Below are 26,138 nucleotides of genomic sequence, written 5' to 3'. Positions count from 1 at the left end.
GCTGAAGGAGAGAGCTATTTGGTCCTGTCTGGTGGTGAGATAAGAGGGGCGGGGGGAGGGGGGGCTTCTCACAGACAGTGAAATTCCCTCTGCCAATGCCTGACTCTGAGAAGCGCCCATCTCAGCCCCCTGTGGATTGGGTGCCCTGGAGCGGGCAGCCAGCGAGGGTTATGTGCGCCCCTGACAAGGTCTGAGATGATTGGCCTGGCTAAATGTAGAATTTGTGAGTCGTGTCTGAAATCTACCCCCAGGTGTGACAGGCTTGTGTCTTACCTTATTTGATTTCCTTTTGAGTACGGGCTCTGGTTGGTGTTTTTGTAATCTCTTAGTGAGGGTTTAGGATGCGGGAGGAGCTGGCCTCTTAAGTGCAGTCACAATGTGATTCTCCAGAAGAGGAGGGCTGGGAGGCGAAGGAGCAAAAAGAACAAACGCACGCCACACCTGGGTCTGTATCCAGGTTACTGGCAGTTCTCACTGGCACACCCAGCCCTGTTCCTGGACAGTGTGCCTGGGACGGGGGAACACGTGTATATTGAGCACACACCATGTAGGGACACAGATAGCACATATGGAGCACACGTGTGGAGACTGTGTCCGTACAACCTGTATATGTGGTAAGAGCGCAGCGTACTCCCAGCCCCATAGGTTTCATTTGCACCAACCCACGCTGCGTGCACTCACGATGGAGAAATGATGGCTTTTCCTCTACACCATGGAAGATCTATGATTAAGTGTAAATCTGCAGCAGCGTGTCTTTAGAAATCAAGTGCTCTGTTTATCTCTGCGTAATGAGGCTGTCAGGGCAACCTGTATTTATTGAGCCACAAGTAGGTTATAAAGCTTCCATTAATGACTCAAGGAACTCAGGTGTCATAAACAAAGAAGAAATTAGTGTTGGGACCAGACCCATGGAGCCAGCTCTGAGAGTGGCTGGCCCTGATGCTCCACACAAGGTCGGGTACATGCAGCTCTGAGATGGGGACTGCAAAATAACTACTAACCTGAGTCTCTGTGGATCCGTCTCCCAGGAGCCAGCACCGAGATCCTGCATGTGAGTGTGCTTAGTGCTCACGACACACAAGGACTGCTCCTGTCTCGTGGGAGTGGCTCTCCCTAAGACTCAAGACTGATCCTCGAACCGCAGGAAGCGGGGAGCCACTTCCTCTGGGAAGGTCTGCTCTACAGTGCCTTCCCCAGATCACTGTACCAAAGCCCAGAAGGAAATCCCACCCAGCACCCTGAAGCATCATTCCCACCCTGACCTCCTAGTCCAGGGCCTCTCCTGGGGCATGGCCACCCTCACAGGGCAGACACCAAACCCCAGGCCCTGACTGGTGCTGGTGTGAGCCACCGTGTATAATGTGCAGGAGACTCTGAGACGCAGCCTCATCCCTCAGGAAATGGCAGCAGCTCTCCTGAAGCTGTGGCCCCAGATCAGCCACTGCCCGTCTCACTGGCCATCTTTAAGGAGAGCGGCCACCTAAAGGCCTTTTTGCATAAAACCGTTCCCGTGAGAAAGTGTTCTTAGCTAGAGTCCGGCATGCACGGGCAGCGGAAGGCACCCTGAGTTTGCATTCACGGAAGGCACAACTGTCTCTATGCCATCTCTATAGGTGCAAAGGGCTTATCCAAACCCTTTGTATTCTCCACAGTGGACAGAAAAAGACAGAATGCATGATTTCTCCAAATATGCAGGCTGGTTTGCAAACCCAGCAGTGTAAACTCACTGTCCTGTCCTTTCACTGTGTGTGTTTCTTCTGCATACTTTTTAAATTTTGAAATGTCTTAGAGAAACATAAGGGCCTATGGGGAAGGTAATTTTGTCCCCCCCCTTCCCTCCTTCCCTCTCTTTCCTTTCTGCCCCCTCCCTCCTTCTCCCTCCTTCCTCCTCCTCCTTCCCTACTTCCCTCTTCCTCCATCCTCCAGCTCTCTATCAGGGCCAGGATAGCTGGAATTGTAGAGAAGAATCCCTGGGCACCTCTGCAGTGGGGGAGGGAAGGGAGGGAGGCTGATGTGGAGGCTTGGCATCTTCTGCTTTGGTGAATGCACTTTGACTAAGGTTTGATTGGAGATTAGACACCAGCCACAGGCTGTCCAGTGTCAAGTGGCAGAGAAGGTGAACGGAGGCAAAGCTAACCTGCTCTCTCCAGGAAATGTGCACCCAGCCCCGTCAGCCTGCGGTCATGTCCTTTCTGCGAGGAGCCAGCAAGGCTCAGTGGACATTGACATGGCTCTGACCCCATGGGACATTTGTGAGGATGGCAGGAGATGAAATGGTTGTGATCCCTTCTCGGGTCTGAGCCTCAGTTACCTCTCCCCCGCCCCCACCATGGTCAGCTCAGACACTGCTGGGCCTCTGGTGGTGTGGACAAGCGCTCCTCAGTATCCTCTCTCGGGGCTGAGCCTCGGCTACCCTCCATGGTCAGCTCAGACACTGTACTCCTCATGACTCGTACATTGCAGCCCCTTGGAGAAGTCGCACTGCACCTCAAACTTCACTCTGCGCGTTTGGCTCGTTTCCCTTCTCATTTACTTTTCCCAGTCCGAGGGTTTTTGGTCATTTCTTTGTGTTGTGTTTCAATGAAAGGTCCTGACTAAGCACTGCGGCAGTTGCCTGCTTGAGGTGGCTGCGCTGCCATGGAGCCTTCATTTCAGGTAATAAGAGACAGGTGAACTGTAAGGAACCTACCGGAGACCAGTGTTTAAATCCTGTCCCTCAGGGCTAGGCTGTGATGTTCAAATGAGTCCTCCAGGCAACCCCCCAGGGCCATCTCAGACATCCGCTTCCTGTCTCCAACAGGGCGAAGGTACAGAAAGGTGTGAGCGTGGTCAGGGTGCGAGCCAGCAGTCCTGCCATCTGGGATGTCCAGGAGAGCTCGGAGCACACAGGGAAGCATGCGCCCGCCGTCATCTTCTGTCAGAAGAGATCTGCTGGCTCCGAGAGCAGGTGAGTCTCACCAGGCCTTCTGTGCAAGCAGACCCACCGCCAGGCTGGCTTCGCCTTCCCTGCATCTGCGGACAGCCATGTCCCCGAGGCGGGCACTCACTCTGTTGCTTGTGTCACTGGTGCCTATGGGTGAGCTGGATGGGGTCCTTCGCCTGGGAACTACGGGGCCCACAGAGCCAGGGCACACTTGGTGTCACCCCAGGGACTCCCTGCAGAGGTGGCCTTGGCTGCTCCAAGACTGCTGTCCACCTCCTCTACTTGGGTGAGCAGAGGGTCGGGGAGCTCCTCTAAAGACAACTTGTTTTTACAAGTGTTTCAGATGAGAGCACACCGGCCCTCTCCCGAGCTTTGCCCAGGGCGCGTCTCATGTTCTATGCATGGACTGAAGTGTTGTGCATGGGGTTGTGGTTTCACAAAGGCATTTTCTGATGGGATGGGGGGCTCTGCTCTGGAACCACTCTAGGGAGAAATTAAAATCCAAATCTGCCTCCGACACCAGCCAGCTCACAGCTGGGCATGGAGAGGCTGGAAACGTGAACTCTTGATTTATCCCACCTTCCCACAGCCTCATTTGTGAGTCTGCAGAATTCTTAGTCTGGTCACATACATTTTTTGGTCTCTTTTTTGTTTCTTTTATGCTCTTTGTATTACTGAAAATTTGAAAATTAATGAAAGGATGAGTCTAGGTGTGTTCACACCTTAGGTCTGGGATGCGGCTTCAAACTTCATAGCTGAAGGTTCAGAGAACATTATATATATATTTGTTCCCGTTACTTATTGTAATGTAGGGGGAATGCTTGTCAGTTGATAGTGGTTGTATTCTTCTTCTTGCTTCATTATCGAGGAGCATTTGAAACCAATTTGGGAGGGTTTGGTTTCAGTTTGCTGCTGTGTCTCTTTGTCCAAGGTTGGTGCTGGAGAATTTGGATTGTCCTCAGATCTGGGTTGTACTCTTTCTCTGGTGGCCAATATTTGAGGATTGATTTTTCCTGAAGAGCAAATGAGAGGAAAGAAAGGAAGTCTGTAATTGAGTTCGGCCTGGATGCAGCGAGAGGAGCTTATAGAACTCACAGATAGACATGCATAAGTTATGTCCATGCTAGCAATGCAGTTAGGGAAATGAGGTCCCATTCCAGTAAATGAATTTTTCTGTGTTAGGTTCTGGCAAAAAATAAGATAGATGGCCAGGAGTGTGTGTGTATATGTATGTATGATGGATGAATGGGCAGAAGGGTGGATAGATACATGAACTTGTTGAACTTGCTCATTGTGTGCACACATTGCCTCATTAGTAGAACAAATACAATGAAAAACAGCTGTTATAATTGGTCAATGTGTTTATCTCTTCTATTCCCTTCAAAAACGTTCCTTTTCCTTTTTGTGGCAGTAGTGGGATTTGAACTCATGGTCTTGGTCTTGCTATGCAGGCTATTCCCTTCTGAGAGTTATGCCTCCTTCCCATTTTGAGGCTGGCTGTTCTTGTGGTAAGGTCTTGCCTCCTGCCTGGTTGCATGCCAGGACTGTGATCCACTCATTTTAGGCCCCGTGGCTGGGATGAAGCCGTGTACCTCCATAACCAGGCCCAGGCTGGCCTGGAGCTACAATCCCCTAAATCTCCCCTTCCCATTATCTAGGATTACAGGCATAAGATTTACCTGGCTTTATTTTGCTACTGTCTTGAGCAAATTAGATAAAGGGAAACGAAATGAAGAGAAATGCCGGTATTGGTGGACTAGACACAGCAAGCCTTTCTTAAGGATCATGGGAAAACACGGCCGTGCGGGTGTTTTGCTGACAGCAGTGTTTGCATGGGGAGCCGTTGTGCTTTGTAAAATCTCCCTACTCTCCTGGAATGGACTTGGAGCTTGGTCCTGGGGCTGCACGAGCAGCAGTCCTCATCATCTCCAGGGCAACTGACGGGGCATTGCCAGTAGCCCCCCGTGGGCCCAGGAGTTGCCTCTTGACCTCCAGTCCCTGCCTGACGGGAAGAACTTTACAACTAAGGCAACTCCTTTGCAGTAGCTGTGAGCCCCGTGGAGCAAGTGGCGGCCACTTCTCCTCACGGAGGTGTGGCCTCCCTGCGTGAAGACGGTGTGGAGGCTCCCCCAGTGCTGTGCACACCTGGATGTGGCTATGCCTATGGGTCTGCTCTGAGGCTTAGTATGAATCTACAGAAGAATGATGAACTTGACTAACTGCCATCTGTCCTCCCCTCCCCCCCATCCTCTAGTTTGCATTTGTCAGAGTGGTGCTCTCGGTGATGTGGCATCAGCGTATGTACATACATCACAAGCAGCCGTAGATTTTCATGTCTTTGCAATTCTGCCCATGGAGATGAGTGTGTTCCAAAGCGTAGCCCAGGGACTGTCCATACACCAGGCAGGGACATGGGACCTGAGGCTGAATGAACCGGGGCAGAGGCACAGGCTGCCGCCCTTCCTTCCTGGCTCCCTAGCAAGGCTGTGGACAGGACAGAGGCTGCTTGGCCCTCAAGGGGCCCCTGGGCCTGGCAGCCCTGTCCTGTGGCAAAAGCTTGTCAACAGGCAAGCGTCCGTAGCTAGAATTTCTTCTCTTATTCAAAAGATTAAATCTATATGCCACGCAATACTAATTTTCTATTTACTGTAGGTAATGTGTTTCATTTTAAAACAAATAAGTAGAATGAGCTGCCATAAATAAAACAGGTAATTGACATTTAATTGGTATTTCAGAGGGAGACAGATGGGGTAGAAATCAGAAGTGTGCACTCAGGAAGGTAGGATAGACAAGCATGGATGCAGGATGAGTGAGGCCTGAGTGTTTCATTGTCTTCACGCAAATAAGAACGGCTTGTACAAGTCAAAATATGTCTCCTCATAATAGAAACCATGATGTATGTTGGCCATAAGGTGGATTCCATCTCTGCATGAACCCAGGGCAGGCAGGTGTCTGTGCAGAGTGACTCCCCTGGGCGAGGATGCCACCTGTGATTTGTGTCCCCTTCAGCTCTTCCAGCTGTGTCCCTGGGCATGTCCCCCCCCACCCCCGCCCCAGGCCTTGGCTGGCCCAGTCCAGATGACAGACCAGGGATGGGAAATGGAGACCTCTCCTTCCCTCCCATTCATCTCTTCTGACATGAAGACAGTGAGCAGCAGCAAACCCCAAACAAGCCTGGGACGATGAGCAGAAGTGTTAAGGAGGCTTGTGCTTCCTCCTGGGCACTGGGGACTTTTGCTGCCCTGGTCTGTGCCCTCCTTCCGACTGGGAATTGCCTGGCCTTGCATGGCTGGGGGGGGGGGTCGCTGCTGTACCTGCCTCTGCCCACTGCATGGTTATGGCCATCTTTGGCATGCCGTGGGGGCTGCAGCGTGACCTTCTTTGCACACACCTTGAAACAGGGAAGAGCACCAGGGAAAGCAGCCACAGATGACATGTGGGCTCTGCTGGCCTCCAAGCTCCTCTGTGTGTTCTCCCCAGTCCATCCAGAGCCTAGGCCCTGCTGGTCCTCTCATCTCCTGTCCACGCACCTCACTGGCTGCGAATACAAGATTGGATGAAGGGTGTAGACATTTTCCCAGCGTCCGTGACCTCATCTTCTGACTCAAGTCCCACCCATGTGTGTTTTAATGCCCTCTGTGTCCTGGAAACAGCAAGCCCCAGGCCTCTTCCCAGACTCCTCCATGCCATTTGTCTTATTTTTATTGAGTAAAACAGAAATCGAATTCGCAACAGGAACACACCCTGGGGGATGAGGCAAAGCCAACGTTGTCAGCCTTGCTGGGGGAATGATAAGCATGCAAGCCTGGAGAAAATACTTGCCTGAACACAGCTTGTGAACTTTCCAAAGCACGTCCATGAGGCCCTGACATTAAGGTCTGAATGCACCGGCTGCTGATGCCGGCCCACCGCACAGGCAGACCTGCATGCAGCTGCAGAGGCGCCACCCTGCAGCAGGAGCCAGGGCTGTGCCTGAAAATGCAATTTGAGTACAGGGCCAGGACGTCATTGCACACGCGCATGGCTGTTGGCAGTCTATGGAGGGTGTTTTTCAGAGAGACAGATAGACAGACATGATAGACAGATAGACAGGATGCGGTGAGGGCTCTGGAAAGACCGGCTGTGGGGAGGGGTGTTTGGGGGCACCGTGGAGGCTCGAGCCTTAAGGCCTGCCTAAAACGGGCCCCAAGTAAATGTGGCCATCACTCAGGCCTATGGTGTTATGGCCTCGGCTGGCTCACTTGCCAGCCTGGCCCTCCTTCCATCCCATTACACTGTGTGCCTTCATGTACACCTGTGTTGCCTCACTTTTATTCCTCCCATGTGTTTGGTGTTTAATGTCTCAGTTTCCAAGCTGGGGCCGGCATTTGGATTTAAGTTATTTAACACTACGTTTAGCAGCAGTGGCAGTGAGGTGCAGTGTACACCTTCAGGCCGAGCCTGCTTTGCAGGTTGTTGGATCTCGAGAGCACCTTAACCCTGAAACTCTGGCAGCTGTTGGTGCTGAAGCATGGAGCTGATGAATGCAGAAGAAACCCTAACCTGAGAGCAGCCCTGGTCATCCGAGGCTGCCAATGCACGCCCTGCAGACATGGATCAGGGCCGGGGTGGGCTCTGTCATTTCCTGGGTCCAGTGACATGGCGTCACATGTGGATAGGATGTTCTTCATTCCCTGAACTTACTGACATTTTAGCCCCCATCACCTGGGGGACCCCTGACACTACGAATAGAACCCATGCCTTGCCATCTGTCACCTGCAACTCCAAACCTGAGATTTCAATGCCCACTGAGTGGAGAAGTCCCCAGGCGCCACTCTTTAGAGAAAATGCCTCAGTACCTGTGTGTCTTCCTAAGTTGCCTTGCTTTTGGAGGTACTGGGATTTAGATTCAGGCTTTAGATTTTGAGACTTGTAGACTTTTCTGCCCAGGCTGGCTTTGAACCATGATCTTCTAGATGAGCTCCGCCTTTTGAGTAGCTGGGATTACAAGTGTGAGCTGTAATTCCACTGCGTAGAACCTCACATATTTGCCTGAGACAGGTGTGGAACCTTGATCCTCCTATTACTCCTCCTTATGGCTGAGCTTGTAGGCGTGGATCACCACTCCCTATCTATTGGTTGTGGAAAGGGTCTCACTAACCTTGTGTTTTGGCTGAGATGGTAGACCTGAGCCACCATGACAATACCATCCTTTCCCCTCCTCTCTACCCCTCTCCTCTTTCCCCCACCCCTCTTCTCTCTTTCCACAGTACTGGGATTGAACTTAAGGCCTCACACTCTCTAGGCAGATAGTCTACCACTGGAACTACCTGCTCAGAAATCCCCTTTTTTTTTTTTTCTTTACTTTACTTTTCAGACAGGGTCTCTCTATATAGGGTAGGCTAGCCTCAACTCATGGTCTCCCTGCCTTAACTTCCTGGATACTGGGAAGTGAGCTACCATGCCCAACAACCCAAGTTTATTCTGTCCTTGTATCTTTTATGCATATGTTATATTTATAATAAACATGCTCACTGAAAAATTGAATTTCTTATCTGCTAAGGGTCATGGGCTATGCATAGGATTGCCAGGATGTGCACTCCCTGTAAGGAAGGGTGATGGATTTATTCCTTCCCCTGAACACAACCTGGGTCTCAGGGTGCGAGCCACTTCCTCGCCCAAGCTAGTCCCTGGCTGGTATGCCAAAGCTAACCCCTGGCTGGTGCATGGGTCCCTCCAGCTCCCATGAGACTGGGCCACTCCCTCACCAAAGCTGGCCCTAGCTAGTGCACGGGTCCCCCTGAGATCCTATGAGCCTGAGCCACTCCCTCACCAAAGCTGGCCCTGGCTGGTGCTCAGGTCCCTCCAGATCCCGTGAACCTGGGCTACTCATTCACCACCCTGGAAGGTGGGGTCCTGCAGGCCCTGCTCTCCCAGCACACTTAGCTAGACAACCATCCTGCACGCCCTGCTTGCCCAGCATGCTTAGCTGCTGGCCCTGCTCTCCCAGCATGCTTAGTTGTCAATCCTGCTCTCCCAGCATGCTTAGCTGCTGGCCCTTCTTTCCCAGCATGCTTAGCTGCAGACCTTGCTCTCCCAGCATGCTTAGCTGTTGCCCTGCTCTCCTGCATGTTTAGCTGGACAACTGTCCTGCAGGCCCTGTTCTCCCAGGATGCTTAGCTGGAGAGAGCCAACTGTATTTGGGTGACTTGTTTCCTGAGGACCTGGGAAACAGTTTGGAAGTTAATAATGCTTCACGCAATGTTAAAAAATGAAACAAAAGGAAAGATTACAGGCTACCTCTGAAGACTTATTTATAGCCCTGCTGTGAAGAACACTATCATGCTGCCTGAGTTCCAGAGTTTCCATTCTGATGACTTGTCTCTTGGGTGGGCTGGCTTCTTTTACTGCTTATGTGTCCAGGGTTCAAGTTTTCTGACCTTTCTAGAAAAGCCTTTTTTTTTTTCTGGCAGCTTCCAGTATCCACAGCAGGTGCCAGCTGCACCAAGAGTTTTTTGGGTGGTGCCCTGGTGTCTTCACTGTGTTGATTTGTAGGGGCAGGGACAGGGGAGGGCCTTTAGCTCCCTATGAAGCCTGTCTTCCAGCTCTTAAGTTGCACCTTCCACACCATGAGATGAAGCTGCTTCATTCAGCTAAGGAGGGCTTAAACATGTGATAATTCAGTCATTGCCATGGTACATTTCATGTCACCTTCGTTTCGCTCCCCCCAAAAATAATCCCTTTTGTACTGAATTCTCATTTCTACCCAAATTCTAGGCAACCAGAGGTCTCTTTTCTGTCTCCATAATTTTTCTTTCTCGATAATAATGCCAACATAGAAATATGCCCCCACGTCACCTGGTAATTGGGTAAACACACTGTGGTATATACAAGCCATGGAAGACTATTCAGTCGTGAAAATGAACAAGTGGTCATTTATACACAAACATGGATAATCCTTAAAAGTGTTGCAACAGGTGAAAGGAACTTACCATAATGGATGACAGGTTTATGACAGAATCTCTAAGTTCTAGATCTCATTTAAAAGTCCTTTGATTCGTCTCACTGGGACCCAGCAAGTTGCTAGGTCCTATTTACTGACAAGCTCCCTGAATCACCCTTTAATTACCCTTTCTAAAATCTTAAATGGAAACTTACTCTTCTGGCAAGTTTTTAAAACTTTTTCTAAAAGGAACTCTCGGCTTCAATCTAAATGCTTTGTGACCTATTTGTGAGGCCCTGTAGCTAGGTGAAGCATTGAAAGCTTTTTCCTCTTACTATCTAACCATTAAATGCAGGTGCTCCAGGTACTTCATCTCTGTCTGGAAGACAGATCCAGTGCTCCTACCAAGGTAATAAGATGTGGGAAGACCTCAGCAACTCTTCAAGGTCAGGGACCTCCTTCTCAGAGTCTGAAGTCTAGAATTCTTTCGGGCAAGCTGGCTCCTCATTGTGGACAGAATACTGATGTGAAGCACGATTGCACTGAGATCATGTTCATGTGAAGACATCCCCCTCCTAAACCGGGAGCTTGCTGTGTGAGGTTCTGATTCCCATCCTGGGCGCAGGTGCCTTCCTGGAGCAGCACCTTGCTTGGTTTGCAGCTGGCTCTCATGACAGGTATCCAGCGCAATGTCTGGGCAGTGCTGTGGTTGAGCAGTGACAGCTCCAGGTCACCAGGGCGGGAAGCGAGTCACATGAGAGGATGGATGGATATGGCAGTTAGGATAAGAAATGGAGCGTTTCCCAGCATATACAGTTGAGTAGGTATGTGCTTAGGTTCTTTATAGCTTGAAATCATGAAGTTATGGAGGTTTTATTGAGTAAGAATGGTTGTAATGGTAGCATTATTTCCAGTGTCTTCTCTCCTTCCCTCTCCCATTCCCTCCCTCCTTTCCATTTTTCCTCCTTCCCTTCCTTCCTACCTTCTTCCTCTTTTGGAAATCTCTTTTCCCTTTTTTTTTTTTTGTCAATAGTAGAGTCAGAACTCAGATCCTCATACTTGCTAGGCTGGTGCTCTACCACTTGAGCCAGCCCCCCCCTAAGTTTTTGCTTAGTCATTAGCTTTAGTTATCTCAATTTTGCCTGGGGCAGCCTCTGGCAGCCATCTTCCTTTCTACACCAGTGTAGATAGCTAGGACTACAGGTGTGTATGAACCCACCACACCCAGTCAGTGTAGCATTTCTACATAAACTCAAACAACAAATGAAGTATATATCACTGCATTGTATGGGACACGGCCTCTGGGACATGGCTGGTGGTTTTCAAGTCTTATGGGATAAAGCGGTGTGCACCCAAGCTGAGCCTGTCGGTCCAGAGGGTCAAAGGGTTAAAAGGAAGGTGCCAACTGGGTCTGTGTATGAAACCCCATCGGAGTCACCCGGAACCATAGCAGGTTGTTCCCACGGCTCACTAGCCCAACCCATCCTGTGATTGGGTGGGTCCCAAAGACAGGAATACTGAAGTGGGGTTGACCGGCCCTGAGTGCCAGGGTTGGCTGCGGCATCATTAGCAATGCACTCAGGCTGTCAGTATTTAAGCACAGTGATCTAAACAGCTCGTCCATGTGTGAGGATGGCCGTGTGTGGATGTTAGGGAACACATGGCTGTTTCTGTGCACTGGAGTGAGATGGGCCTCCAGGCCCAAGGGATTGATATGCAGAGCTCCATTTTGCCGGACAGGACAGAAGGTGTTGGCCGGTGCATTTCTGCAGTGGTTTTCGGGTATACACAAAAGCCATGGGGGATAACCCCCGGGTTCAGAGGCACTTAGTGGTGCTGCGAGTTAGACTTTGCCTTTAAAGCATGAACACTGCCAGAAACAACCTAAGCATGATCACTCCCCCGCCCCCCACCCCTCCCCGTGTGCCCTAGGCAGCTGTGGCCGGCACGCAGCAAGCGGCCTGCAAACTCATTCCAGAGTGACCTCGTGGTGGGGTTATGAGCCTAAGAAATTTCAACAGAGGCCTCAGGCAGGATTTATGAGACAATGTGAATTGGATTTTGCATGGGGAAAGAAAATTTCATTTGCTATTTATTGTCCAGTGTTATTTTAACACAGAGCCATGACACAGCTCGATACCCTTGAAGTTGCTTCTCTCCTGACCGCTCCCCTCCAGGGAGGTGGAGTGTAGCAGTCTCTGTCCATGGGGGGGACAGGTGACCCAGAAAAGTACATTTCTTTCTTCTGCCTGGTGGCTGAGATGACTTCCTCTCCCCAAGTTCTCTTACCTTCCATTCCTTTTTCCTTCGAGTATCCATCTGCCTTCAGAGTCCCTCTGATCAGGAACTTGAGCAAACATTTGCTAATGTGATATTTCATGATCTCGTAATACTGTGCAAATTCATACCACCTAGAGGTAGCGCGCACCTGTTCGTGGAGAGACTCAGACCAGCCTCTTCTAAGTGTTTTAGCTCTGCTTCCTATAATCTGGCTCACTGGACTTTTCTAACTCCAGAGGGAAGACACAGAAATCTCCTGGCTTTGTGTGTATGGGAGCCACAGGGCCAGCACAGCAGGGCCCTGAGGCTGTGGGGGAGTCAGAATAACATGAACGCCTCTCACCATGCCCACCTGACTCCAACGTGAGTTCCTCACACAGCCACATTCCTCTCCCGCATCTCGTCATGACAAAAGTGGCTTTGCAGACATCAGCAGGTTGAGATCTAATCTGGAACACAATCCTGGAGGGCTGTGACCCAAGTCTTTATGAAAGAGGACAGAGGACGATGCTCAGATGGGCATAGGAGCCTAGTGGAGTCAGAGCCAAGGTTGCTGTCACTCTTGAAATTTATAAGGTGCAAGGTGCTGGTGTCTCCTCTAAGCTGTCCAAGGGGGACCCCATCTAGTGGCATCTGGATTTCATGCTTCCGGACCCTGAGCTGAACCTCTCCTGTGGCTAGGTGTGATATGGCTGCAGGGAGCCGCAGCTCTAGTTCTTCCTGTAGCAATGGCGGATCTGGGTTTCTGACCAAGACATGAGTCCAGAAGCTGTGGTTCAGGGCTGTGCTGTGCAGGAAAGAACCCGGAGCTGAGCTGAGCTGCTTGGCTGGATGGGGGAAAGGTGGGTGCTGAGATGCCTGGCTTCCTCTCAGCTATGTAAGCTTGGCCTGTGACCTTCGCTATCTGCAAGCACCATGAGGATACCACACAGCACAAACCAACCTGGAATCCAGGCTTGAGGGGTGGTGACCATCTCACTGGTCAGAGAATCTGTTCACACGTCTGCTACCAGGTAGAAAGGCAGGAAGGTGAGCCAGGATTCCTGATTCTAGAGGTTTCCGTATTGCCTAGTGGTTGCATCCGGGGGATCACATTCTGAGTCCTGATGGCACAAGGACTGGCATGGCAGACATCCCTCTATAAGTCCCTGAGTTGGATCTGAATCACCCTTCCTGTGCTCTTCCATCTGCGGTCATCTAGGTTGTGAGCAGCGTGGCATGGGAGGTGTTTGTACAGGTGTGTGTCCTGGTGGGGGTTACAGGAATCACTGAGAGCTAGGTATCAACCTGCAGGGATGCCCATAGTTGCTAAGTGGGATCTAGCATAGGGCACAGTACACATGGCACCTGCAGAGCCAACCTTGATTGGTGGTACTCCAACTTGGGGCTCTGGGGACATGCCTGTGCTAGCATACTTCTAGAAGGGGCTGTCCCGCAATGAAGCCACAGATACACTCAATGGTATGGGTGAAATGAGGCTCTGTGGATGAACAGAGGGCCATGCTGTGAGAGGCAGTCTGCTCTCCATCGTAGGGCCATAGAGCAACTTCTCCTACTCAGGGTCTACGTTGTCCTCACTACAGTTGGGGGCACTTTCCTGCTCCAGGGTCTCAGCACCAACCCAGTCCCAGCTGTCAGAGAAAGTGTAATGAAGACAACATCAGCCAGCCTGTGCACCGGTGGCCATCTCAAGTCATGGGACCATTGCAGCTCTGCCCCAGTCAGCTGACACAGGTGGGGACAGCCAGCCCTTTGCTATGCACTGGAGATACAGATGCAGAATGCAGGGCTCATGCCACTGAGTGGCACCACGAGGGATGAGTGCACTGCCACTTGACACTAAATACAGCAGGCTACTTTCTTCCTGGTCTCAATTTGCCCATGTGAAAAATTAAGGTACAAAATGTCTTCTTCCTATGCAAGTTTTTTTTCCCCCTTAAGACACAGTGGAGTGACTGACATGTAAGTGATGTATTAACCAGGCTTTATTATTGTCTTCAGCTTTAAAACCCAGAGAAAATACTAGGCAGGTGAACATACTGACAAAGGGCTGCTCCTCAGAATAGAAGACAGGACCCAGTTGAAATGAGAAGGGCAGCAGAATTGAGCAGAGATTTCCTCAGAGCAGAGAGACAGATGGCAGATAAGCTCATGAAGACACTGGCACTGTTAATTGTCAAAGAAGCATGCATGTACACTATGAGAGGGTCCCTTGATGCCATCAGAGTGGCCAAATCATCAAAAGACCAACCAAGATTTAGAGGCAAGCGTTTGTCGTGGTTTTGTTTCACAAGAACCCATCATGCCCACAGTCAGCTGGATGGCAAAGGGTCCAGTTATCAGTGCCGTTCACTGGGGGATTTCACCAAGTTGCCAACTGCATGCACGAAACAGGCTTGGCCTTCATTCTGCACACTGTGCTCCCATAGATTTGGTTCATAAATACATGAATATTTCACTATGGTCTTGCTGACCACCAGAGATCTTGGAATGTCACTTGGGAGATGAGTAGAGAGGGAAAGTTCTGCTAAAAGTGGCCTCAGAACGCTGCAGCTGGCATGGCTCTCTGCATTTCTAGACAGCAAAGCAAAAGTGTCTGAACTGACTGCTTGGTTGGCTTGCCAAGTGATGGGCTCAATAAATAAAGTGTGTCATCAAAGGTTGCAATCCACTGAACTATAGCCGGCGCATTGGGATCCTTAGCCTGGGAGTTCATCCGTTCCTTCCGGTTTGTGTCAGCCTATCTCCCTTATGCCCAGCATTCATTACTCACCTCTAATACCAGCCACTGTGTTTTGAGACCCTCAGCGTTCTGAGCAAATGTATTTGGCAGGCTGCATTTGTCAGCACTTTGGTAGACACAACAATCCTTTTTATGGCAGTTCTGTGAGATAAACTTGCATGCTTTAGCCTGAGGCAGGCATGAGGTCATGAAAGGAGCTTTCCCAAGCTAGGAAGTTCTAATTCTGGGGTCACAGCCGCCCCCTTTCTCTTCTGCAATCCTTCCTCTGGGATAAAAGGAGGTGGAAGAGAGCAGTTGTGCTAAGTAAGAATGAGGCTGATTGCCATTGTCTGTCGCCCTTACACTCCCCCACTGGAGATTTTCTAGGGTGTCAGCCTCAACATACAGTTAATGTTGAATTTTTGTTGCTCTTGCTGTTGGACCAAATATAACCACTGTCTTTTTAAAAATCAAGTATGTTCTCCATGCTGACACGCACAGAAGAAGTTACAAACATCACCTGTTTGGTGCACTGTGTAGTATCTTTCGTGGGCCCCGGAGAAGGCACTGTGTCATGAAGTGAACCTCTCTGGCATGATTTTGACAGCCCTCGTGTTCTGAGTCTACCCACTGTTCAGCTTGATTTTTTTTTCTTTATTATCAGAGTGGTGTACAGAGTTTCATACGTAGGGCAATACGTATACATTTCTTATCCAACTTGTTATCTCCTCCCTTGTTTTTCCCCTACCTTCCCCTCTCCCCATTTCCTTCCTGCCCCCCACCATGAGTTGTAGAGTTGGTTTATACCATATAGTTTTGTAAGTATTGCTGTTGCCTTGGTTTGTCTTTTTGTCTCTCTATTTTGATATTCCCTTTCTCTTCCCTAGTTCCGATAAATGTATATACAATACCCAGGGTACCAAAATTAGTTTACAGTGACATCAGGGGTAAAACCATGGAGAAGAAAGACAAAAGAAAAAGGGTGTAATTTCACATGGCATGTTGAAGATAACAACAGTGATAAACCACTTGTTTCCATAACTTGGAGTTCATTTCACTTAGCATCATCTTATGTGTTCATATATACATAGCTATTGAGCTATTGTGACCTTCTGCTAGGATAATCCTAGATGTGTACTAATTATTCCCGATGAGGGAAACTATAGAGTCTATGTTCCTTAAAAATATGAAACGCTTCATGAATTTGCGTGTCATCCTTGTGCAGGGGCCATGCTAATCTTCTCTGTATCATTCCAATTTTAATATATGTGCTGCTGAAGTGAGCACTAAGCTTGCTTTGCCCATAGACCTTACCATGACTGCTCGCTGTTCCCAAATCCAGTGAATGGCTCCAGCCACCCATTTGTCCACTGATGAACCCAGGTTGGTTTCATGTATTGATCTCAAGGACTGGTACTCTTCCTTGGCATGGTAAGGATAGAGCAGTATCACTGGTTATTTCAAAGTAACTACCAGAGGCAGGCATGGTGACACAGCACTCAGGAGGCTAATACAAAGGGTCACAAGTTTGAGGTCAGTCTGGGCTACAAAGTGAGACCTTTTCTTAAAAAAAAGGAACCAAGTAGGAGAGATGATTCTGCATTCCCTCACCTCCCCCCTCCCCAAAGGTAATGTTTCAGGTGGTGGAGGTTTCAAGTGCTTTGATCCTTGAAACTTCCCCTTCCCCCATAGACAGACAGCATTGCTGCCAATCAATTAAAACCAAAGTAAACTTTAAAAATAAAATCTGCTGCCAAAGCCTTTTGGTGTTTTCCCACATGTTTCTTTTGAGGTTGTCCTGGCAATCTGAAGGTTTTAGAAAGTTTTTAAATGAGAATTGAACTCATCTCTCTGATATAATCAGATTTCTCTTTTTTTTCCAAGAGAGAAATTGTGAGGTGGCTCCCAAGGCACCTCTCAGCAGTCTCATCAATTGTGAGACATGAGATGGTATTTAGAACTGTGTAACCCCAGCCCCCCATATCTCCCTTTCTTCTAATCTGAGGAGATAGATCCTGAGAGCCTTGATCTCTCTGAAACGCTTTTCACTCAGGCTGTCATTTTAAGTATGAATTTCCCCTAATCCTGGCAGTTTTATTTCACTCAGCACCTTTTGCCATAGCCTGGGAGTTCAATTTTGAATCAATGCTCAATTCCCAGGCTCCCTTGCCTATCTATGTATATGGTATGTGGTCTGGAGTAGACATAAGGTGCTCAGACAGTGCCCTCATTTGCAGACGATACCGCAAAGAGAAGGGGGCGGGGAGAGCAGGAAAACAACTAAAATCATGATGGTTTCAAGCCAAGTGCCTTTTCTCTGTCAGGTTTTCTCCTTGTTATCTGCCCTAAAAGGAGTTTCTCTCTACCCTGGGTGATCTTTCATCAAATGTCTACAAGGACTAGGGACAGGGGACAGACAGTAAACTGTGTAATGGCACCAACACAGTTCAGCTTGGGGTGATTTTAGCTGTACAGAGGCTAAAGGCCTAGTTGTGTTTTGTTTTGTTTTTTTTCTGTTCATCAGAAAGAAATGAGCCACATTTCCTTAGGAGCTGAGGCTAGCCACTGACAGTATGTCTTCTTCATTAAATGTTTGTCCAGGGCAGACTGCACCTTCCCCCTGTTCCTTCTGCACAGCCTTGTTCCCTGGGGTTTCAGCCATAGGTAGAACAGGCATCTGAACACACAGGAAGTGTCACTGTGCTCCATCAGCCCACCTCGGAAAGGTGGATTGCTGTCTGCAGGCCAGGAGTGGGACAAGAGGGGCAGCTAAGGTCCTGCGGTCTCAGCCTGTTTGGGACGTGATCATGAGAGGAACACGGAGTCCAGCCCAAGGTGGCTCTGTGGTTTACCCCTGCTCCTGCTCTCTACTTCCAGCCCAGATTTTCTCTACCAATTTACTGCTGCTGATCCTCCATAGAGCAGAGAACACCTGATTATGATTCACTGTTTCCAGTGGTCCCTGGAGATGGCATGTGTGGAGCCAGAGGTCCTTCGTTCTTGGAGTCTTGTCTGTGCTTGGATCCAGTCCCCTGGGCCTACAGCTCAGTTGTTCCTGAGGCTGCCTGAAATTTCACACCTCCTTGGCTCTGCTCTGCTGTGTCCTTACTTATCCTCAGACCCAAACAGACTCCATTAAAGTTGTGAATATGGGAAGCATCCTGATTCTCATTTCATACCCCCTCATTGGATATGCTAACCACTGCCTCCCAGGCCAGGACGGTTTCTGGTGCACCAAGACTGAGACAGTTTGGGTTTTACCAACCACTCATGCAAATCAAATGAGGGGAGAAGTATATCCAATTGCATTTTACCATTCCCCATGTTTCCCACAGGAAGGAGGCTTTGCCATTTTTCCTTTGCCTCATGGCACCGGGCCATCTTCCGCAGTAACAGAGTACCTATCAGGGAAACTGAGTGAAGAAATGGAATACAGTCACCTCACTTGCCACCAAAGATCCTTTACTCATCAAGGCTACGCAGGGCCTTCCTAGGTAGTGGGGCCTGGACTGAGTAGAATGTTTTACTCACCCTGAATGTATTTGGACCATGTGTCTATATCCACAATTCTGCTTTCTGACCCGAACCAACCAGTTGAGTTCTGAGAAGGAGAAAAATGTGGAGAATTGTAATGAGCTTTTCGACAGCTCTGTCTCCTCTTGGAGCTTACAGTACTCTGTCAGTATCCAGTGACGCTTCTTCCCTCGAGGCTTCTCATTATCACACTTCCTCTGCACTGACTTCACCCGGGAAGGAGAGCCATGGGCAAGAGGTACTCCAGTGTCTCATTTTTATCTCTTTAATTTTCCTTGTTCAAAGGAGGAAAATGATTGAGGCGGGAGAACTGAAAGATCCAGCTAACTGAAACAATAACAACAAAAAAGAGTTTTCAAATAATAGGATTTCTCAAATACGTTCTCAAAAGCCACTGACTAACTGGTCTCTCCTATAAACATAGATGTTTGCCAGTCCCAGACATTTACATGGCTTCAGTGAAGAACATTAGTGAGAAAGAGGGATCTTGGACAGCTGGGTACCCATGTCTCATGCCTATAATCCTAGCTACTTCAAAGGCTGATATCTGGAGATTGGTATTCAAAGCCAGCCTAAGCAGTAAAGTTCATGAAACCAAAAAGCCAGATGTGGAACTGTGGCTCAAGTGGTAGGACACTAGCTTGGAACAGAATCGCTCAGGAATGGTGCCCAGGCTCTGAGTTCAAGTATTGGCACAAAAATGTAGAGAGAGTGGTGCTCTGTTGCAAAAGACTGGTGAGAGTAGGGAGCTGTCATCATCCAAGGTCTGGTGAGGCAAGGGAAGGTTCCAGAGCTCCTAGTTCCTGGAAGAAGTGGAGTCATGACAGAGGACCAACGCATGATGCTGTTGTTTTGAAGGAAGAGACCGCCGCTAACCTGTTGCGTGGGACAAAACAGTGTGGGAGGAGCCTAACCTGCCTCCGTGCTCCATCCTCAGGCAGGCGCACCTCTGATGGAAACCTTCTGTCCTTCTTTCCCCTGGCCCTGGAGGAGATGGGGAGCAAATGTGACTGAGGAGGAGAAGAAGACAGGACCTGTCATAGCCAAGGCCCTCTTACCTCATGCAGGAGTTTGGGGCCACAGGTGTTAGACCGGGACTGTTGTAGAGCTGGGGCAGGTGGGGATCTTGTCTAAGTCAATGCTAAGTCAAGTCATCTTCTTTTTAAGTTTCTATAATCTTTAAGTAAAAGTCAAGTCTTGATTATTTGTATACTGTGTTTCTTCCCCTGACACCTGAGGAAAGAGAGCCCCTCAGAAGCAAATTATACAATGAAAATTATACAATGAAATTATACAATGTGACTCGCCAGGCCACATGGGGCGAGGGTGGGGTGAGGAGGGTGGATATGGGAGGGCTGGCCCCACCCCTACCCTCCACTCCACTCCAACCCACATTCCACTACAGTGTTCTTAAGATGATGCATAATTAGATGTTCGCTGCCATGTATTTTTAAGTGTACTTATGTTCTATCACTTTATAGACTAATTTCTTTCATGATTTCCTTGCTTTGTACTGAAAAATCTCCCTCTTGTTTCCTTAAAATAAAAATTAATTGCTCTTTGGAGAACTCTGTGAGCAACATGAGTCTCCAGGAAGCATTTCATCATCCGTCCGTTTCCAAGTTCTGCATTTGTAACCAATCTATTCTTAATTGGCTTGAAACTGACATTTGCTAATTTTTCCCACTAATTTTAACTCTTAAATAAAAAGACAGTTGAAATAAATCCAGGAAGTTTTTCCAGCCTGACATTGCCTTAGACATTGTAAAGACTAAGGATGCTGGTTGTGTTCATGAATTCCAGGCTGACCGTGCTTCATACACAGTGAAAGTCCTTTCAAACACATGTAAAATCCCAACCAGTATTGCTTGCTGATAACTGTCTACCCAGTATGGATTAGACTCAGACTTTTTCATGTTAGCTGCATTGCTTAAGAAATACACAGCTTCCAGGGTTAACCAAATGACCAGCAGTGGCGAAGGGAAGATCCTGGGAAAGAATGTCAGGACTGCCTGGCTGGGAAGGGCACTGATTGCCTCCATCTGTCTGCCAGCCAGACCTCAGTCATGGAGCCACCCCACTGCCAGAGGTCCAGGAGATTTAGCTCTAGCTGAATCAAAGGAGTTGGGTTTTGGTGAATGAGTAGCTGTGTTGGTGACATACACTCTGTAAACCTTGTATTTGTGTGCATACCTGTGTATGAATGTGTGTGTGTGTGTGTGTGTTTTCGTATGCTATAGACCATGCATGGAAGTCTACGTAATTGCTACAGCAGGAGGATCTCCCACATGCTAGCTTGGGACTCAACTGAAGGCCCCAGGTTCTCCACATAGTTTACTGCACTTTGTCTTTGTTCTCTTCAGGGAGTAACTGGGCTGTATGGGGAGTAAATTTGGAGTTGGAGCCTCTTATTTTAGCCCAGATCCCAGTGCTCACAGCTGATATAAGAGGTTCACTAATTGACCAAGAAATCTTAACAGTCAGTGAAATAGATCACATGATGAAATGTCAGAGGCGGGGCAGGCAGAAGATGAACAGAAGCCAATAACTCACCATAAAGCCATTTATGAGGAGGCCTTCTGTGGCCAATAGGGTGTAGGCTAATGGGAACTGAGCTGCAGAGCCTGCTGAGTGAGGCTATTCTGAAATGGGGGTTCACAATTGCCAGAGTTCTTTATGAGATATTTTTATTCTTTATGAGATATGAGAAATTAAAATACTCTGGCAAACTTAATTAATTATTGTATAATTCACTAATGTATTAATTGATTGACAGGCTAGATCCAGCCTGAAGGGATTTCTGGATACTAGGTATATGCTCTTACCTACCACTGAATTACCACTCAGCTACACTGAGCCAACTCATCTCCGAAGCCAGCCCAAATGCCTGTGTTGAGTACCCATCAGTTTGCAAACTTTGGCTCAGAGTTTCCATACTGTTAGAAACTCAAGGAGATATGTGTAGATATAAACCAAATAATTTGTTCAGTTTATCAATTTATCCTGAGATGTGTGTAGAAGGTTGTTTACTTTCCAGCATGGTATGTTGTGGCTTGATTCCAGGAAAGAAAAAAAAATTAATATCTAGAAAGAAAGAACCAACTAGATAAATCTGTATATTTAACAGGACAAAATGTGACTATTGGATATGATGGCATAGATTCAGAAAGGCAATTTAGACACAACTCATTTTAATAGAGACCCTGCTCTTTTGTGCCCTGAAAGGAGACCTGTGGATTTGGTCCTCTTGCCACCTCTAGCCTGACATAAAGTGGGAAGAAGGAGGGCCTGGTCCCAGTCCCCAGAGATGAGTAGACCAGTTGTCTGGGCAACTATTGTACCACAGGTAGCAAGGTCTATGGAAGAGCCTTGTTAAGGTGTCCCTGCCATTATCTCTGGACAGTGGTTGTTAAATTCTACTTGTTATCTATAATTATGAACAAACCTATTGTTTAGAAGCCCTATTTGTATATTTTAGAAAACAATAAAAGTTTAAAAAGAGACAATTATACATTCTAGAACAATGATTTCCATCTCTCTCAAATGGTCTCCCAGCAATCAAATACATAAAATTGGCATTATTGAAAAGGCCAAGGCTAGATAACATTTGTAACTGCAATTTGCAGAACAATAAAGCCCAGTAAATTTGTCACTTAGTGTCCCTGAGCACACTATTTAACTTTGCCCAGTGCTTGATGTGGTGACCTACCTGGTTCCTTTGGCTTGTGTCTTAGACCCTGGAATTGCTAAGGAGATTAAGGCAGTGCTGGAACAACACTGCTCCATGCAGCCCTCCTGTCTTCCACCAGCCTGCCCACTCCTCCAGACTAGAAACCCATCCCATAAGCCCATGATTCCAAGAGGCCATGAGCTCAGATGACAAGGACACCTCACTTGCCGGATTCTTTGCAGCCCTGCCTACAGAGGTCAGAAGTGTTACTATGGTGATGACTACCCAGCAATCCAAGCCTACCAGGAAGCTCCTCCTGAGGGCCAGGGACCTCAGCTCCAGGCAGAACAGCAGGGAAAACTCCATTCCACAGGTGTGGACCACATTCTCTCCAGGAGAGGCCGGCTGGAAGGCCACCTGGTGCTTGATTGTACAGATAAAGGAAGAAATTCCAGAGAGGGAGCAGGGCCTGGGACAGGGAAGAAAATATACATTACCCAAGGAGTGACCACAGTGGCCATGGCTGCTCTGGCCCCTCATGGGGAACCAAAACGCCTCCCACCCAAGGTTCAGCCCTTGTTGGCCCCTATTGAAGGCATTTACACTCTGCACAGCTCCACTTGGCCTCCCTGTTGTTCTGGCTTTATGTTTCCGGCAATGTGAGCAGCTGAGTGGGAGTGGGCTGGGCACTGAGGTGGTGACGGGGAGGGACCGAGAAAGAAGGCTGAGCAGCACCTGGTACACACAGCTTATGTCTAAATAAATGAAACATGCATCCAGCTCATACAGGGATGCAAAAAAGCCGTTTCATCCCTCACTGGGGTAAACATGCCGGAGGAGAAGCCAGAACACTTGGACTCAGCCCCAGAAGTTGCCATGGCACCTGTTGGCTGAGGAAGACCCAGCCTCACCAATCTCATCTCTTCCCACATGCAAGATCGCAGGGCACTTGGAGACGCGACCCTCATCAAGGCAATCTAAGGCTGTCCTGCTGATGGCTGCCCTGGCCTCCCCTGGTCCAGCAGAGGACAGCCTGTGTCATCTTCAGGATGAACCTAGCGACCTGGATGTGTACACCTAGCATGGGGTTGGCCCATTTGGCCATAGCGGTCCTGTTGTAACAGATGCTGAGGGCTCTGAGCCAGCATTGTCAGTCTCATTGTAGTCCTGGAGGCTGGCCTGGGCCATGCAGGCTCTAATGCAAGTGCCTAGGGCTTTCTGGGCATTGCTGTGCCTAAGGGAGTCTGTATACGTGGGACAAGCTGAGTGTAAGGACAGCACCTTCTGGCGCAATCTTCAGTTGTGACGGATAGGAGTGGGTGGATAAACGCCTTTTGTCCCCATTCCCCCATCTGTTAGGTTTTCAGAGACATGATCTCCACTGTCCCCTGGAGATTTCTGAAGGGGTCCAGCTGTCCACAGCCATTCACAGCTTGGCTGTGCAAAGCTTGTTGGCTGTGGTATGGCGAGAAAATGGAAAAGCCACATTTTGAAAGGTCAAATTGGGAGTCTTTATTAAAAGACCAGCGGCTGCATGGTATACTCTTGTCTCAAAGACCAGCAGTCAGGAAATACACTTAACACTGTTAGGAAACTGAGCCATGAAGCCCAGAGATGAAAGAATGAACAAAAACAATACCAACAACCCAATTCAGCTCCAATGGAGAGCTGAATTGGGCCGCCATGGTGACCGGAGAAGAGCCAAGAGACAGGACAACAGGAACTTGGAGACACATGGCATGGCATAATGGGGCCTGAGCTGGTCTGGGCCTAAATAGGGTCAAGTCAGGGGGCAGAGGCAGGAAACTCCCAGTCCCAGAAAGTGGACTGACAGATTTAGTAACCTATCAGCCAAGTGCTGACTCCTGTCTCCAGGGATCCAGGAATGCCCATCACCTGGGAGATAGGGGCTTCATTTACCCTTACCATGCAGACAAGATGCCAGAGCCCACCTTCTATCATGTGGCCAAGATGGCGCCAGCCAGATCCAAACTCCTTACTTCAGGCACTTGCCCCTCTTCTCTCACTTCCTCATTCTTCTGTGGGGCTTCCCAGAAGTCCTCTTGAAAAGGAAGTGCTCCCACTTCCTGTCTCTGAACCCACCTGTGCACCTGTCCTTCTGGCTCTGGGAGGAGAAATAGGATGGGGCTCTAACACATGGGGGCTGGCTCGGGAAAGCACCACCACCTGCCACTCAGCAAGAACTCAATAAGCAATGCTTGTGTGGTAATTACCCAGCATTTTAACAACCAGCAGGTCCTACAAGTTCTTGTCTATCATTCTTTCTCACGCATTCCTCCTGTTTCTAAGTCAGAGGGTGGGTGGGAGGCATGCTCAGATGAGATTGCAATTATTCATCATCCCTGGAAAGCCGGGGACCTCCCCTGTCCCAACTTTCCCAGAAGCACAGTAGAGAGAAGGGGAGAGGGAAGATTCCATTCTCTCTCCATATTTAGAGCTGGAGGACAGCACATTGAAAGTTTTGAGGAAAGCAATGAAACAAGTCGGTTTCAGCAAGGACAGAGTCACTGCACCACTCTGCACATCCCTGGAAACCAAGATGGCTTTTCTTCAGACGTGTTGGGACAGTCTTCAAACTTTCCAAAGCTGGGGATGGTATTTTAGAGCAAAGAAAACTGGCACAGCAAAGGGCTCAGGACTTGCTTAGCAAGGGCACAGCCCCTGCGTCCAAACTCAAGCACCACCAATAGAAAAAAAAATCAAATTGTGGAGCAGATATGTTCACAGAGGGAGGTGGCAGTTAGAGTGCTTGTGTGCCTGGCTCCCTCAGCAGCCCGCCACTGCTGGTCCTGGGAGAAGTTCTTGTCCAGGTTCAGAGGGAACCGTCAATTGGTACAATAAGGTGGTTGTTCAAAGCACGCTTTTTAAAAAGAGGCACTGATGACAGATCAACTCGGAGCAGGTTCTGAGTTTTTAGCAGTTTGCACACATATGTTCTAGCAGGATGCAGGCTAACTCAGAGCAAAAGCACTGAGGAGCACAGATATTTCCATCCAGGATTGCCTGATGGGAGGCATTTTGTGAAGGAAGCATACAATCATGCCGAAACCTTCCCCTGATGGAGGCCTGGCTCTGAGTCGAGTTCTGCATTGACATGATGTGGGTGCTGACCTGGGTGTCTGGGTTGAAGCCACGAGTGTCTGCTCTTCCTCTGAAACCACTCACTGTCAATGTCTGGGCTCATCCTCAGCAATATTCCTGGTTAAATTAGCTGCCGTGTTAACCAATTTTCAAGTACTTCAGCTCCAATAAAGTGCAGTGACGATTTAACACTACGTGAGATTTAATTTGCTTTCAATTCAGACGTGACAAGATCAGAATGTTTTACGTGCTGGTAGAGAAACTTGTGCTGCATGCCCATTCATGGTGGACAGTCCCATGTGAGAATTCCAGAATCCTCCACATTGCACAGAACTTCTAGGATAAGACCCAGACATCTGGGGGTGGGGGTTGCTGTCTTCTGGAAGGTTCTAATAATGAGCAGAGTCTACCATATTGAAGAGAAAGGGGGAAAACAGATGCGGATTGCACATCTTCACCCAGATTCTGCTTTCTATGCAGACAGAGCCTTCACAGAAGAAGACGCCATGACAGGTATCTGGCAGCACCTTTTTCTCGGTCATCAAGCTTTCGGGTCCTTGGAATTCCAGAGTGAAAGCAATGTCTGAAGGCTTCGTCATTTTGTGTCACACTCAGAGGCCCTCGAAGCGCTGTCTATACTAACCCATTCCTGGATGTGTTTGTGGACACCTCAGCTGCTTCCCCCAGCCCCTGCAACATAAAACCAACAGCACAAACAACTCCAGAAACAACTTCAGCAGCTCTACAAAGACATCTACAACAAAGTCCTGCACCGCTCCCTGGGGGGATTACCTCTGAGGTTAATAATCCAAATGCATTCATCTTCTATGACCTTACCCCCACAAACAAATTGCTTTTATAGTCAAAACTACAAATTTGGACCCCTCATTTGATACCTCCCTCCATTTTATGAGCCACCCACAGAGAGACCTGGGGAAGCTACTTTGTTTGATTGCCCAGGAATAAAGATTGATCAGCCTAAGAT

At 48.7% G+C, this 26,138-nt stretch overlaps 1 protein-coding gene and 1 non-coding gene across 9 annotated transcripts in view; one reads left to right on the top strand and one right to left on the bottom strand.

Annotated features, from left to right (window-relative positions):
• The window catches only part of Tmem132d (transmembrane protein 132D), a 310,602-nt gene that overhangs the window by 129,086 nt on the left and 155,378 nt on the right, over positions 1-26,138 (top strand). For all 8 annotated transcript variants that reach the window (XM_048343144.1, XM_048343150.1, XM_048343145.1 and 5 more), the window contains one exon: positions 2,801-2,947. In XM_048343144.1, the coding sequence (XP_048199101.1) occupies positions 2,801-2,947 (147 nt within the window). The remainder of the gene's footprint in view (positions 1-2,800; positions 2,948-26,138) is intronic.
• On the bottom strand, positions 16,028-16,134 carry LOC125349832. The gene has a single exon (XR_007210629.1). It is a non-coding gene; the product is annotated as a U6 spliceosomal RNA (small nuclear RNA).

This window comes from Perognathus longimembris, chromosome 3 (assembly GCF_023159225.1).
Source record: "Perognathus longimembris pacificus isolate PPM17 chromosome 3, ASM2315922v1, whole genome shotgun sequence".
NCBI classification, from domain to species: Eukaryota; Metazoa; Chordata; class Mammalia; order Rodentia; family Heteromyidae; genus Perognathus; species Perognathus longimembris.
Note: the sequence above shows the minus strand (reverse complement) of the source record. Positions and strands in the feature narration are given on the sequence as shown.